This window comes from Balaenoptera musculus, chromosome 8, assembly GCF_009873245.2.
Source record: "Balaenoptera musculus isolate JJ_BM4_2016_0621 chromosome 8, mBalMus1.pri.v3, whole genome shotgun sequence".
NCBI lineage: Eukaryota > Metazoa > Chordata > Mammalia > Artiodactyla > Balaenopteridae > Balaenoptera > Balaenoptera musculus.
This window is the reverse complement of record NC_045792.1, coordinates 15,711,500-15,726,644: the sequence shown is the minus strand read 5'-3', so window position 1 is coordinate 15,726,644 and position 15,145 is coordinate 15,711,500. Positions and strand designations below refer to the sequence as shown.

The window sequence follows — 15,145 nt, the reverse complement described above, 5'->3', positions numbered from 1 at the left end:
ACACTGTTCTACTTGTTGGTTTCTTGTCAACCTCCCACCCACTCTGTTTGCCAATTTTCCCCACTACACTTGAAGCTCCATGAAAGCAGAGCTTTATTTTGTTCAGTTCTATGATGTGCCGGGCACAAAGCAAGCACTCAAACATCTATTGAAGGAATGAAGGAAATGCCAGCTCCAGTCCCCAAATTACAGTAGCCACACTGGAGAAAATGTTCTTCAGGAGGTTGAATTCTACCAGCATAACAAACAAGGACAGAGTGCAAAAACTAAAAATAAAAATAAAATAATAATAAATAATAATAATAAAAAAACAAGGACAGAGTGATTTCAGAGGCCAGTGCTGTTTGAAAGCCACCATTTTAATGAGAACTTCTTCACCTGTCCTAGACTCCCTCCCCTCAGAAGACTCTCTTCCTGTTGAGAGTCAGTATTTTATATACCCAACCCAACTTCCAAACTCCAGACGTAGCTGTCTTCCACCTTCTCCAGCTCTTCAGAGTTCCAGCTCGACATGAGAGAGCATTGTGTGGAGGGAGGGTAAAGACTTGATAGGAAAAAAGTAACAATGACATGCCCGATGGTTCATTTCTGGGTTTCTTCCCAGGCCAATTCAAATCCTCCAAAACAAGGTCAAGTAACCCAAGAGGCTTGCATTTCCGTCACAAACTGTTCAGAAAGTATGCTCAGATCTCCGACTCAGACCAGGTGTCCTCCCCACATGGGCAAGGCCTGGTGGGGAGGCCACTCCAGCCTTTTCCAATAGCAATAAATAGCCCCGTGGTCTGAGCAGCGCTGGAGGCTGGCCGGGAACCTCCCACTGCTACCGCTGGGAAGCCAGACCTGTCTCATAGCCCTCCGTCTTCATGTCATTGAGCCCCAGTTCCTCGTTTTGGTCAAATGTGCGCTTATAATGCTCCACCTTCATCTCAGGATCGTCTTCAGGTGCATACACGTTCTGCAAGGCCAAGGACAGACCATCAGTGCCTGTGCCATCCTGCCATCCCCCCTCCCCCAGGCAGCTTCCAATTCCCACTTTCCCAAGACCTTAATGAGGCGTTTATTCCTTTTGTTTTGTTTTGTTTTTGGCCGCACACCATGCGGGATCTTAATTCCCTGACCGGGGATTGAACGTGCGCCCCCTGCAGTGGAAGCACAGAGTCCTAACCACTGGACCACCAGGGAAGTCCCTTTATTCTCTTTTTAAGGGCCTCCAACACCCCATGGCTAGGCTCAACTCGTGGGCAGCAACAGAACCCACATGGGCTAGAAGTGGGACTTCGGGGAGAAAAACTTTCTATCTGCACCTTCTTACGAAGAGAGTAGCATAGTCTTAACAGTGGAGAGACTTTAGAAGAGTTTTGCCTGACCCATAATAACTGCTCAATAAATGTTAAAGTTACTGTTAATCACCAGAATATCTCCCTAGTCAGCTTAAAGCCTTTTCCCATCTTGGCCTCTGAACAAGGCACCATTTCTCCTCAATCCACGGTCAGATTTGCAAAATGAAAACGCCACTGCTGGACTTAGAGCTGGGACTCGAGCTAGACTAGAGGAAGAAGGAACCTGGGAGTCTCCTTTTTCCCCCTCTTGACACACACTTACAGTCCCACACACCTTCCCCTTCCTTTCTTATGTTCCAATTTCTGCTAAACGGTTCCTTGATAAAAAGCAGTTCATTTAGAATTAAGTCTCTCAGTTTCTGGAGAAATGATACATATTTAAGGAAGGTCAGAAAAGATATCTCTGTGAAATACCAGGGAAGGTCTACAGTACCTGCAAGTAGCTGTTTCCTGCTGGATCATCCATAACAAAGTGGGCCTTCATGTTACCCTCAAGGATCTGAAGGAGACAGAATACAGCATGAGCATGTAAATCTTACATAGCTGCTGGCAGGAAGGGACTATGTCTGCCACACAGAAACCAACCCGATTTACATTGCAGAATCCCCCAAAGTTTTAAGAATTGGTGAAATGAAGGTACCTCTAGAGGTGGAGTGGAGAATCTAAAATAAGGACTTTTGACAGCTATTTAAGAAGCAATCCGGCATCCCTAATCTCCTCTCCCATTCCAAACAGACCAACGATTGCCCTTCCCCCACACCAATAAAAGACAGAGAATTCTGTGGAGAAGTTACCACAGCACACTACGGACTGCAGGACACTGGCCCAGTTGAGGGTAGAGGGAAAGGAATCAAGAACAGAAGGTTAAGTGAATGTACCCTTATTGGAAACAGACATACACACACCCCAGCCCTCTTCCCACACTCAGCTCTCAGAACACAGCCAGCCAAGCCTTCACCCTCAAGACAGGAAATGGAACACCCACTGATGGGAATCTGACCAGCCCAAGAGGAAACACCTAACAACTCTGGCACTGGAGTTACCTCAACAAAATGGCTAAGCTAAATCCCCCTCCAACAAGCCCAACGTCAATAAGACTCACCCCACTCAGGTGTTTTAGTCCTCTACTTTTAAATAGACAACCAATGATTACCAGACATGTGAGCAAAGCCCCTAACATTGAAAGACAGACATCAAATGGAAAAAAAAAAACCAAAAAACTTAAGAGGAAATGGAAACTATGCGAGGAAAATAAAATGTCAAAAAAAAACACAACCCAACATTAATATTCTCAAACAGAAAAAAATACTACATCCTTAAAACAACAGGATGCTATTTTTTTAAAAGGAGGAGAAAGTATTGAAAGACCAAAAGCCACTTGGAAAATAAAAATGTCAGTGGAAATGAAAAACTCAATTGAAGGGTTGGAAAATTAAGATAATCTCCAAGAGTAGTGCAAACACAAAGAAACTGAAAACAGGACAAAAAAATAAGTAAATTACAGAAGACCAGACAAGTCAGTCTAACATTCAAAACATAGGGATTTCAGAAAGAGAGAACAGAGGGGAAGCAATAGAATACTTTTTACGTCCTAGAACTGAGCCACATGAGTTTCCAGATTCAAAGAACCCACCAAGTGCTTAGCAACAATGGTTGAAAACTGACCCACATACACCAAGTCACATCCTGAAATTTTACATCACAGGGGACACAAAAGTATCACAAGAATAGGTCACAAACAAAAGATAGGGAATCAGAATGCCTTCAAACTTCTCAACAGCCAAACTGGGAAACTGAAAGACATTAGTGGGAAACTGGAAGACCTTAGAAATTCTGATAAAAAATTATTTCCATCCTAGAATTCTATTCCCAGCCATTAATCTAATATAAGAGTAGAATAAGGACTTACCTGGTGGTGCAGTGGTTAAGAATCCGCCTGCCAATGCAAGGGACACAGGTTCGAGCCCTGGTCTGGGAAGATCCTACATGCCACGGAGCAACTAAGACCGTGCAGCACCACAACTACTGAGTCTGCAGTCTAGAGCCCGCGAACCACAACTACTGAGCCCACGTGCCACAACTACTGAAGCCCGTGCGCCTGGACCCCGTGTTCCACGAGAGAAGCCACCGCAAGGAGAAGCCCACGCACCACAAGGAAGAGTAGCCCCCGCTCGCCACAACTTTAGAAAGCCCGTGTGCAGCAACGAAGACTCAGTGCAGCCAAAATTAAAATGTTAATTAATTAATTAATTATTTTTTAAAAGTGGAATAAAAAAATTCTCAGACATGCAAAGTCTCAGAAATTTTACTTCCCATGCATTTTCTTAAGAAGCTACTGGAGAAGATGCTCCAACAAAAAAAAGGGAGAAAACCAAGAAAGGAGGTGGCATGGGATATCAGAAACCAAGAGAATCCCCAACATGTCGGTTAGATGTTTACACGTGGCAAGAAAGGGTATGCAGCTTCTTGTTCACTGGAGCCCCAAGACCACAAGCAGTGACCAGCCAGAGTCCTCTCACCTGGTCCAACTTCTGGCTAAACTCCTGCAGTTTCTCTGTCTGGCCAGGACTGGAACTGTCGCCCAGTGTGAAAGGGTTCTTGGTCACCTGCAATAAATGGCATCCAAATTGCTAGAATACTGGCTCCATGTTTGATAGGCTTAACCATAAACCTGGTGCAGGGTGACAGGGGTGCCTGTCAGGGAAGCTTGGTCTCCATTTATGCCGCACCGCCTTTCTGACCTAGGCGGCCACCCCTAAAACAGTGTGAATTAATCTGCCAAGATGATAACGGGCAACGTGAAACAAAAACTATAGAAATGTTCTTAAATATGATCTCTAGTCCTCATTGGAAGAAGTGCAAAATAAAGTATAATTTACAAAGACAAAATGCCCGACGACTGATCATCAGTTAAGCGAAATGATTCATTAAGAGGATAAACATATGGGTTAAGTCAACACACACATATATATGTATGTTCGGGATTTTTTTAGGTGCTGGAAGGACCCTCATGACCCCATTTTACAGTGAAATAAATGACTTATCCAAAACCGCAAAATATCCACATCAGCCCAGAATTAGGCCTGAGAATTTCCATTCTGAATTTCCAACAAACTTATCATCACAATCCAAAATAATATTTAAGTCTCTCGAATCAGCTTTAAAGCAAAGAAACCTCAGTTATCAGCTCCAAAAACTAGGACCTTTGCAGCCTTCTAGCCCCTTCCCCACAGCCGCACTGCGGAAGATGCCATGCACTACACTCAGGGGACTCACCAGTTCCCGGATGTCTTTCAGTATCCCCTCCAGTGTGGTGAACTTGCCCCCGAGGACAGCCATTCCCAGTTCAAATTCCAGCTCTGGGATTTCCAAACTACATGTCTCGGACTGTGAGATGAGAGATCAAATGAGGCTTTAAATCAGGAGCTGCTAGAGAAAGCTAACCAGAGTCCTCCTGCCAAATTAGTACCACCAGTGATAATCTGGGGACAAAGTCAGCTGTCCCAGTTTTCTCTGAATCTCCAATTAAAGCTAGACTCACTCCTGGAACCAACCTTAAAAGGGGGCATTCTGAGTCATGGCTCCAAGCTGGCAGGCATCCTGTCATTAGAGATCAGAAACAAGGGCCCTCACAGACACTAGAGGCAAAAAAGGCTGCCAAGTCATCAGAAAGAGCTTATGGATCACCTTCTGAATCTGCACTTCCTACCATGGATTAACTCTGCTCAGGGATCCTCAAACCCAAGGAAGTAAGGAGGTACCTCACAACGCCAGGACATGATTGAGAAAACACAGATTCCCCCTCGACAGAGACAGCCATGTGCAGAGGAGAGTCACTTCCCCAAGCAGGTTGTTACCTTGAGCAGGTCTCTAGTCATATCTGAGGGATCGGTGATGTAGAAGGTGATCCTGGTGCCCAAGGGCTCTACTGCTCCTCCAGATTTCACCTGCAACAGACAACAGTGTCAGGAGCAGCAGCAGAGGAGACGCCCATCCTCACCTGGTGCGGGGAGACCCGGGCAAGTTGGGGGAGTAGGCTTGGACCTCCAATCAGGCCCACTAATGGCTACCAAGGACAGTGCCTTCTAAACCAACAGTGGCAGCAGTCACCCAAACCAAAATCACTGAAGGCTGGCCAGGAGCAGAGTGCCCCGCACCAGCGGCCTGCCAAAGATTTACCCCAGATTGCCAAGAAACTGAATTCACAGTTAAAAAAATGATTCTTGGGGCTGAAAGGGACTTCCAACTGCAACTAGTGTGTAGATTCCCTTTATAATTTTCTGGTTTAAGAATTTAAACAGCTTATGCTTGAATACACTCAGGGAAAGGGAATTTACAACCCTCCAAGGCAGCCCACTCTATATTCAGATAGACCTAGAAAGTTTTTTATTATTGAGTCAAAATCTGCCTCCCTGCTCTTCCATCCCTCTGAGCTGTAGGTCAAAAAGTGGGTCTCTCTCTTCCGTATAACCAACTTTGAATGTCTTCAACAAGTTACGCTATCTCTAACTTTTCTTCTCTAAGCTAATTTCTAGTTCAAGAGCTCCTCACCCTAAGCAGCTTCAGAAAGGATGAAAGCTACTCTTCCCAAACAATGAAGCCCACCCACCTCATTGGTCCGATGGCCGCAGTTCTCGCAGTTGGTAGCCATGATGATAACCTCCTTAAAGTGGGGAATTTCTGCAAGATGGAATTAAGGAAATCTGCTTCCAGGATAGCAAGACCACCCTCTGGGGAAGAACAAATCCAAACCCCACAAACACACAGTTGCTGGTCTCAGGACTGCAGGAAACAGATCATAAGAAGCAACCTAACTCAGACAGCCCCCCAGAAGAGGGCAAGGTCACCACCCACGGCGATCGCTGTTCATCAGTGTTTGATGACATGGCTCAGGCCACACGCAGGAGCCTAGAGACCATGGCCTAATTCTCTCTTTGAACCCAAAAGCCAAGGTGCACGGTCTCATCAAAGGCAGCATCCCTCTCATCACTCAGAATAAAGCCTTGTGCTTTCCCTGAAGGGAGTACTCTCCAGCTTCAATATCATCTTCATGCCTGAGTCAGATGAAGAGCAACCCAACTGCCCGACAAAAGATACGAACTAGCTTCATGTTGGTCTGGGCCGGAGCATTGCATTCCGGGCAGTTGGTGTTGAACTGGAGCACCTGGAACACAACAGGGGGACGTAGACTGAGCCCTCCCAGGCGGGTGAAACCTGCTCAGGCTAAAGACATTCAGCTGGCACACTGGCGGCCACCCGTGAACACCGTCAGTCTCAGCCCACCACTCTGCTCCTTCCTCCACAGTTGCCAACGTGACTCACTTCGTTTCTGAGATCTTCCTCTTCTGGTTTCTCTTCTGGTTCCTCTGCCTAAAGTTGCAGAGATGCAAATCATACGTTGGCACGCAGACCTCAGCCTCCCCAACACCCTGCCCCAGAGTGAGAGAAAATGCTCTGGTTTGCTTACATCAGCTGCCACCTCGTGGGTTTAACAGAGAAGTTGGAGAGCAAAGCCCCAGGCAAGGGCAGAACAGAGTTTAGGATAGGATCACAGCCACTGATGTCCTGTGTTGTAAAGTTTACCCAAAGTCCTTAAGTGAGCTAGAGGGGAGGCACACACATGCTGAGATAGCGTACACAGGGCGGCAGCAGCAAAATAAGTTCCCACTGACTCCAAGCAACCGGAGTACAAGATAATTCCAGAGCATTCTTCTGGCTTCTTCAGCGCACTTACCTGGAGCCCCAGCTTCTCTTCCTGCTGTAGAGTCCGATTATAGTGTGTGATCACCAGGGCATCATCTTTCCGGGGAGCATATGGGTTTTCCACAAAGCTGTTCCCTGAGGGATCATCAATGATCTAACAGATGGGTAAAGAGAGAGCAGTTACAACAAGAAATCATGTACGATCCTCCACCTACCAACAGACCACTGAGGCACCACAGAAAAATCTCAGACAGTCTTAATGGTCTCTCCTGCCCTAAATCTAGGGCACCTGGAATCCCTCAGTACTCACCAGGGTGAAAGGAGAGGCCACTTGCTTTAGCTCCTTCAGTTTGACAATGAACTCATCAATTCTTTCAGCCATGGCTTCTTCATTCGCCTGACAGGAACAAAGAGTAAAAGATCAGCCCTGGTGATAGAACTTATGCCCCCATCACTTCCAACAGGAAGTCACCACCTGTCTTAGTGTGACTGGGAACAGAGACTCAGGCTTCACAATAAGAAGTAGCAAATAAGTTTGAAGTTTATGGGTGGTGCCAGATGAGCCTCATTTTCTCACTCATTCAGCCATTTAGTCCAGGCACTTGTGCCAGGTTATAGACAACAGTAAATAAACCAGAGCCCTCTCATGGGGCTCCACAGCCAGTTAAGAAGACAGGTGACTAAATTTGCAATTATATTATTTCATACATATATATATATGTATATATAAAATGTCATAATAAACATAAGATACAATGGAACACTCAGGAAGCACAGATAAGCCCAAGAGTATCAGGAAAGGCTCTTCGGAGGTAATGTTACAGTGTCTGTCTGAGAAGAGGCCTCAATGTACAGTGGGGGAGGGGAAGTGGAAAGGATAGTGGTACAGCGTATGCAACATCCAGGAAGCTATAACATCACTGTGTGCTTCCCCCCACAGTTCTCCAACATTCAATCAGAGACAGTTCAGCCACATGGGAAGGTGAACAAGTGTACATAAATAATTTTTCCTTGAGCTGCTGCAATCAGAAAACCCCAGCTCACCCTTCGTGTGGGCTGATCCTGCTCCAGGCCAGAGACAGCACGGCTGATCAATCCTTCAACAGTAGTCAGAGCTGGTGAGTAAGAACAAAAGACTGGTCAGTCTTCACTTTGCTATCAAGTGCCTGTATGACCCTGGGCAGTTCACTTGAACTCTCTGGGCCTTGATTTCACCTGTAAAATAAGGAGGAAGGGAACAAGGTTCCATTCACCTCTAATAAGAGTGATCATTACAGAAAATTCTGTAATAAGTACATCACAGTCTTACACAGTACATCACTATATATTGGGTTGGCCAAAAAGTTCATCCTGGTTTTTCTGTAAGATGTTGTGGAAAAACCCGTACGAAGCTTTTGGCCAACCCAATACTATCTTAAGCTGCTTTACCTAAGCTTTCTGCTTATGTTAAACCAATGAAGATCACAATGATGTGGCCAAACCCACACACAAGCCACTAGACCTGGCACCAGGAGTTTTGCAAGAAAGTAAGATTTGAGCTAGGCATGAACAGTGCAAACACTCTGACCTTAAACTTACCTCCTTTCTGGCTGAAGGCAGGAATTTCAAAATCCAGCTCTGGGATCCTTGTGGTGGCAGAGTCAGTCTTCACTACTTCTCTGTTCATGTCCTGGGCAGAAAGAAAAACCTTCAGTCCACAGACGTCTCAACAATACAGGTTCTTCTCAGGAAATAACAAGAGTGCGTGCCTGCCCCACCCCGCCCCGCCATCAGGGGCCCCAGCCCAGCTGTCTCTTCCTCTCTCCACTAGGGGGAGTCCGGACTACTCCTGCGGTATAGTACCTTGATGTGAAAACCAGCTACCCAAACGATGAGAGTACTATCCATAACAACTACTGCTCATTTGATACTTTCTGACAAAGCTTACAAAGCACTTTCACAAGTCTTACCTCACCTGAGCAGATGACAGCACCAACGCCATTTTACAAAGGAGGAAACGGAGGCTTGAACACTTAAGTGGATTTATTTGAGGTCCGACCACCTGGACCAGAGCTGTGACTCCAGTCCCCAAGCTTTCTCTAGGACACTAGGGTAACTGCTCTGGGCTCCTCTCACCTCCTGGGCCCTGACGGTCAAAGTATAGCGCACTCCCTGGTCCTGTATCCTGCCTGCGGACTGGATCTCCGTGTTGTTCCAGCCACAGTGCTCGCAGGAAAAGGAGCTCACGATTATTTCTCTAAAGAAGGGGATCTCGGTGAGGAGGAGGCGCGTCATGCCCTAGGGAAGCAGAAGACAGGGAAAGAACCAATGAAACCCCCATTCCCCATCTACTGACCCCCGGGCGTGCCTCGCCTCCGGGTCCCCAACTGGACCAGCCTGGCCAGGTCGCCGACCCCCGCTCCTCCCCTCCTCAGCCCAACCCTCCAGCCGCCCGCGGCCGCGCCCCCGCCTCACATTGCGGTAGCAGTTCATGCACAGCGACTCGATCTCGGTAGGCTGCTGCTCCTCGTCATCAGCGCTAATAGGCCGGAACAAGTGCCCCGGCCCGGGCTGTCGGGCCGGGACGGGCGAGGGGGCGGCAGCAGCCCCCAGGAGCCCGGGATCCACAGCCCCACTGGCCAACATGACCACGCGCAGCTCAGGCCCCAACTTCGGTCTTCTGCGTCTCTCTTGGCCCCACCCCTTCCTCCGGCACTTCCGCCAGCTACCGCCCCGCCCATCCTTAAAGAGGCCGAGGACTCCCCTCGGGGAACAGTACGTGACACGGTTTCCCAGTTGCCGGGATTATTCGGTCCAGACTTACAAAGCCAGCCGGATCCAGGAAAACCAGCCGGATCCAGGCTTTGCCTCCACCTCAATTCAGGCGTCACTGACCCCAGGGCGTCCTCTCAGACCCAGGGCAGTTTTTTGCTCCTTTGCAATAGCTCCGCTGTACTGGGTTCTATTAGTCCACGAGTCTAACTACGAGAGGCTTGACGGCAAGGGGCCTGGCCGTCCATCGGTATCCCCGAGGAGGTGCACTCCGCCCTGGGTTTGCATGGATCCGCCGTTGGGCCAGATGCTGCCTCGGCTCTAGATCACCCTCCCTTAGTCCCTCAATCTCTCTCCCTTTCTGTTCTTCTCACTCCCTATTTCTGTCCTCATAAACACCTGCCCAAATTCCAGCCTCAAATACACGGCCCTCACTTTTACCCCTACTGGCTCATCCCCACCACATCCAACCCCAGCTGACTCACCCCTCCTGATCTCCTAACCACCAACAACAAAAACACCTCTTTGGGGGGTAAACTTTCCTTTCCAGCACCTCCTCTCCCTGGGCACCTTTCTCCCAGTTCTGGTGCTAAATCTAGGGTGTCATGGAAGAGATCCAATCTGCAGGCATGAAGAGGCCAGCTTCAGATGGGGTCTGTGCTATGAGGGAGTGTGGCAGTGAGAACTCTGTGCAGGGTGGGCTGAGCCGGGAGGAAAGGGTGCTGCCTGGGACGTTCTAAGGGTACTGGACTGGGTGTGTTTACCCTTTCCTCTCTCCTCTTCCCTCCACTTCACCCACCCCCAATTTCAGACTTCCCAGGGAGCTATGAGGAGCTTGGTTGCCCCCAAGTGAATCTGTACATGGGGAATGGGGGTGGGGGTGGGAGTATGAGTTTGAGGGTCCAAGAAGAGGGTCAGTCATAAAAAGAGGGACAGTCAAAAAAGAGGCCATTCAAAATCTGGACCAGCCGGGACAAAGAAGACAGGCCACCTCAGGGGCCTATACCTCGTGCACACCGTCCTGTGGTAAGCAGGCTGGTGAACAGTGCAAGTGCAGAGGAAGGGTCTCTAACCCAGGCACACCACAGGTGTGACAAACAGCTGTCAGCCCAGTCAGAGCAACACCCCTCCGATACACCTGGACTAGGAGGAGGTCAATGAGAAAGAGTAGCGAGGGACTGAAGGGGGGTGATGGGTGTGCTTTGGGGATAGTGGTGAGGCCACTGATTTCAGACATAGTCCAAATGAGAGTCACACCAGGCAAATAAGCTTCCATCATAAGCATCTATTTCATTTGTGTCAGAAATCTAGACTTCCGCCTGGGAGTCGGGAGGGAGGGGCCAGAGATGGGGAGGGCACACAGTAGGCTCCCCAGAGAGTTTAAGTAGCCCTCACAGATTGGAGGGCTCGGTCAGCTGTTTAGATGTAGTGTTATGTAAGGAAATCCAGGCTCTGCTCCCTCCCATCACGACCCACACCATTTGTCCCCACCAGCATCAGCCAGCAGGGATATATACACACACACCATCACATGTTCTCTTCATCATATTTTCTGCTCTTTCTCCCTTCCCTTCCCCCAACAGAAGCTGTCATGGCAGCCCTGGGGAGAAAAGCGCTCCTCTCTGTGGACCAGCTCTAGCAGTGGCCACCAGGTGGCCAGAAGTGATCAGAGCCTGGCCCTGGGACGAAGAGGCACAGGCTTCCAGCACCATGGCAACAGGCTTGCACATAATGACCCTGCACATACAGTGCCTCCGTCCTGCCCTCTCCCACCACCCCAGAATGGAGCAACTCAGGAGGATTCCCAAATGAGCACGGGAAGCCGGGTTTGCAAGCCTGGTGAATGTAATGCATCCGGACGGGGGAATTGCAGGAGGCTGGATGGCCTAGGACAACAGCCCTTTGGGTGGCCTCAGCTATCCTGTGCAGGGCCCTCCACCCTCTGCCCAACAGGCCACTGTCAAGGACATAGCTATGTTAGAGGCTCAGATCGTGGGCTCCCCAGACAAGAATCTGGGACGTGGACAAGTAGACCCTCAGGGCTCCCCCAGATGGCCGGGACTATGGTCGCGAAGGCTGTAGTTGATGTCTTCCCACAGGTCGTCGAGGCGGGCCTGCAGCTCGCTCCGGGCCTTGCCTCCGTCCCCTTGTAGGAATTCTGGAGCGAAGGCGCTGTGGCCTGGCGGAGGCGGCGCCAGCTGCTGCTGGATCTGCTTGGTCTCTTGGTCAATGGCGCGGGTGAAGGCGGCAATCTGCAGGAAGGTGTCGTGGCGGAAAGCCTGGAGTCGTTGGCGCACCTCCTGAGACAGCACCTGGGGATCCGGCTGGGCCTCTTCCTCCGCACCGTCAGCGCCGGCGCCAGCAAAGGCGCTGAGCTCTTCGCGCAGCTGGTCGAGGTTCTGCTGGATGCGCGTGTGCAGGGCCTTGGCCTTGAGCGTGAGCTTGCGCGAGAGCACCTGCACACAGCGGCTGAGGCGCGCCGGGCTGGCGGCCGCGTGCGGCGCCACGCTGCGGTGCAGCTCCTGCACGTGGTGCCCGATGCCGGTCACCAGGCGCTCCGCGTACGGGTGGAAGAGCGCCTTGACGCGGCCAGTGTGGTGTGCCACGCGGTTCTGCAGCTCCTGCAGCAGGCTGCGCGCCTCTTCCACGCCCCCCAGCAGCTGGGCCTTGGTGCCCTCTCCGACCACGCGCAACTGCTCCTGCAGCTCCTGCACGCGCAGGGCCACCTGCTCCATCAGCTCCACCGTGTAGGGCTGCAGCTGCCGCCGTAACCCCTCCAGGTTCCAGCCCACGCGCTCGTGCACCTCCGCCATGTAGGGCTCCAGACGCTCCCTCACTTCCTCCAGCTCCTCCTGCAGCTGCTGCCGCATGCCCACCGGGTCGCGTGGGAGCCCGGGAGGCTCCCTCCCTTGCCCATTAAGAGGGCCCAGCTTTTCCAGGAATTTGTCCATATTGCTGAGGTCTGGCTCAAGTCTGTCTTTCAGGCTCCTGGGGAAGGAGACAATCAGGCCATCAGACTGCTAGCCCCCTCATCTCCTTTGCCCCAAAGACATCACTCACTGATCCTATGGAGAAACCAAGGATGCAGGGCGGTGGCCCCAGAGCCGGGTCTCTAGTACTAACCCAAGCCAACCATGACTCCTCCCACAGGAAGTGCAAACACATGGCACACGCATATCCAGGTCAACACTTCCAATTCCTTGTGCACGGAGGCACCTGGACTCTCACATAATCCTTTCGTTCTGGAGGCTGCAATGGGGGGTCCTCTCCCCTGCTCTCTGGTCCCACGCCTCAGCGGGCATGGAGGCAGCAGCTAAAGAGAGATCAAAGGCGGAGGCTGCCGGCAGGGGTTGCTGAACAGCCCAGGAAGACCAGGATAGAGGGCAGAACTAGCACCGCTCTGTTCTCTTCCCAGGGAGGACCACAAGGTTGAGGAATCAGGCAGTGCGTCATCCCACCCTCCGGGTGTCTTCTCCCTTTGCCCGCACCCCTTGCCCTGGCCACTCACGTGGGCTCCCGTGCCAGCTTCTGCTGCTGGATCTGCTCCACCCTGCCTTTGTCCCTGCTGCTCTGGCTGAAGTAGTCCCAGAAGCCTTTCCGTGCCTGGGTGATTGAAAGCACTGTGGAGAGGGAGTGGGTGAACAGGGGCTGGGTTTCCTCCCCCAGGGTGGACGGACCCCTCAGTCCAGCCTCCACCCACACCTCCACAGTGAAGTCAGGGTTGGAGACCCACCTGAGAGGAGGGCCAGAGCCCAGGTCAGAACTGCAGCCACACTTGCCATGATGTTCTCTGAGAAGAAAGGCGAATGGAGGCCTGGTGAGAGTGAAGAAGCAAAGAAGGGACACCTCCCAGGGGACTTGCCCCAAGGGACCCTGCCCCAAATCTGTTAACCCTCCCCTGGGTGTAGGGAGCACAGAGCTATCAGGGCTTAAGAGGACTGACGTAGTTGAATGTGGCTGGGAGGGAAAGGGTGTCTTCCTGGGATGGGTTGGGGGGGCTCCTTTTTCACCTCATCACATCATATGGAGTTTGTGGAGCTCAAACTGCTTTGTAAAGGTTTCCCCCCACCCAGCCCCGCCCAGGAGACCCCAGGAGCAGCTCCCTTGGCCACTTTTGCCACCACTCCCCTGCTCACCTATTTCTGCCCCCATTTCATGGCTGGGAAAACTGAGGTATCCCGGGGGTGGGGGAAGAAGCTACTCTGCCAAAGTGCTCCAAGAGGAGGTCCTTAGTTCTTAGTTCCCACCCACAGCTCTCTGCTCAGTCCCCTCCCTTAGGACTCCAACCCACATCCCTCTGCCCTGGCTGCTCACCTGCTCAGTTCTGGGCACAGAGAGCAGACATTCCGCTTTATAGTCCAGGGCCTGGGCCTGTGGCAACAATTGCTCTGAGTAAATACCACGTGGAGGTTCAAAGAAGGATGACCTCAGCTGCCTCCCAGTGCTTACCTCCTGCCCTTTCCTGGCACCCAGGGGGTTAATGAGTACCCTAGTATCTGGATGCTGCCCCAGTAGAAAAGTGCTTCCTGGAAAGTTTTACAAGGAGTGGGCCTGAACTCCTCACCCAGGTCCCCCAAACCCCTTGACTTCCAACCTTCCTGTGGACCTACTGACTGACCCACCAACAGAGACAAGCCTGTTTGTCTGCTGAGGGCCCCGCTCTTACTCAACAGCCCAGAAGCACTGTGCCCCAGCCAGACAGGGACAGTGTCCAGCTGCCAGCCTGAACCTGAGCAGCCCTTGACACCTCCACCACGGGCTACTCAGGCAGCCTGGGAAGAGCCAGCATTTATAGGGTTGAAGACCCACCCACCTCCCACTTTATGAAATAATCCTGGAACAAGCTGGGGAAGTTTGATGGGGTGAAGATGACATCATGAGAGGCATCTGGGCCAGGGACATTGGGCCCAAAGAATGGGAGCAAGAGGAGGATTCTCCCCATGGGGAAAGGCTGAACTCCACCCACAAGGCCTCTGAGAAGGAGAAGCCAAAAAGCCCAGACTTCCTCTGATGATATATACCCACTCCATATACTTAAACACACACATTCATAAACTCCTGATTTTTGCTTCTAAATGTATCTTGAATCGATCTCCTCCCCTCCATTTCCACCACTGGTCATTTCACCACACCACTGTCTCTCACCTTGATCACATTTGTAGCCCCCAGCAGGTCTCCCTGCCATGGTCCTCCTTATTCAGTCCATGCTCTGCTGTGGCTATTCCCAACCCACTTCTGGCCTCATCTCCTGCCACACAAACCCTTGGCATTCCCTGAGCATACCACCTCTTTCAGGACACTAAGCTTTCGTACCTGCCATTCCCTCTGTTTGAAATATTCCTTAGTGAACT

At 50.9% G+C, this 15,145-nt stretch overlaps 2 protein-coding genes across 7 annotated transcripts; both read right to left on the bottom strand.

Moving 5' to 3' along the window:
* Nucleotides 1-338: 338 nt before the first annotated feature.
* ZPR1 (ZPR1 zinc finger) lies at nt 339-9,726 on the bottom strand. 2 transcript variants are annotated; one of them, XM_036861143.1, is made up of 14 exons: nt 9,498-9,725; nt 9,159-9,320; nt 8,622-8,712; nt 8,088-8,158; nt 7,354-7,440; nt 7,075-7,197; nt 6,663-6,710; nt 6,438-6,504; nt 5,950-6,020; nt 5,198-5,287; nt 4,617-4,727; nt 3,860-3,946; nt 1,774-1,839; nt 339-955 (listed from the first exon to the last, which is right to left on the bottom strand). In XM_036861143.1, exons 1-14 carry the CDS (start codon nt 9,666-9,668, stop codon nt 821-823), a joined length of 1,380 nt encoding a protein of 459 aa, XP_036717038.1. In that variant the 5' UTR covers nt 9,669-9,725; the 3' UTR covers nt 339-820. The 2 variants fall into 2 exon arrangements, with proteins under 2 accessions (XP_036717038.1, XP_036717039.1); XM_036861144.1 differs by lacking the exon at nt 4,617-4,727 and having other exon boundaries at nt 9,498-9,726.
* Nucleotides 9,727-11,059: 1,333 nt separating this feature from the next.
* Nucleotides 11,060-14,562, bottom strand: APOA5 (apolipoprotein A5). Of its 5 annotated transcripts, none has more exons than XM_036861148.1 (5): nt 14,461-14,562; nt 14,109-14,165; nt 13,528-13,608; nt 13,303-13,414; nt 11,060-12,782 (listed from the first exon to the last, which is right to left on the bottom strand). In XM_036861148.1, exons 3-5 carry the CDS (start codon nt 13,574-13,576, stop codon nt 11,831-11,833), a joined length of 1,113 nt encoding a protein of 370 aa, XP_036717043.1. In that variant the 5' UTR covers nt 13,577-13,608; nt 14,109-14,165; nt 14,461-14,562; the 3' UTR covers nt 11,060-11,830. The 5 variants fall into 5 exon arrangements, with proteins under 5 accessions (XP_036717043.1, XP_036717042.1, XP_036717044.1 ...); XM_036861147.1 differs by having other exon boundaries at nt 13,528-13,584; XM_036861149.1 differs by having other exon boundaries at nt 13,528-13,584; nt 14,466-14,484.
* Between the last annotated feature and the right edge of the window lie 583 nt (nt 14,563-15,145).

Coding starts and splice junctions, on each gene's coding strand:
- APOA5 (XM_036861145.1), bottom strand. Junction 13,415..13,527: donor GGCTCTGGCCCTCCTCTCAG/GTGGGTCTCCAA, acceptor CCCTCTCCACAG/TGCTTTCAATCACCCAGGCA. Junction 12,783..13,302: donor AAGCTGGCACGGGAGCCCAC/GTGAGTGGCCAG, acceptor CTCCTTCCCCAG/GAGCCTGAAAGACAGACTTG.
- ZPR1 (XM_036861143.1), bottom strand. CDS start 9,668: ATGTTGGCCAGTGGGGCTGTGGATCCCGGGCTCCTGGGGGCTGCTGCC. Junction 8,713..9,158: donor TGACCGTCAGGGCCCAGGAG/GTGAGAGGAGCC, acceptor CTTTCTGCCCAG/GACATGAACAGAGAAGTAGT. Junction 7,198..7,353: donor TGGCCTCTCCTTTCACCCTG/GTGAGTACTGAG, acceptor CCCATCTGTTAG/ATCATTGATGATCCCTCAGG.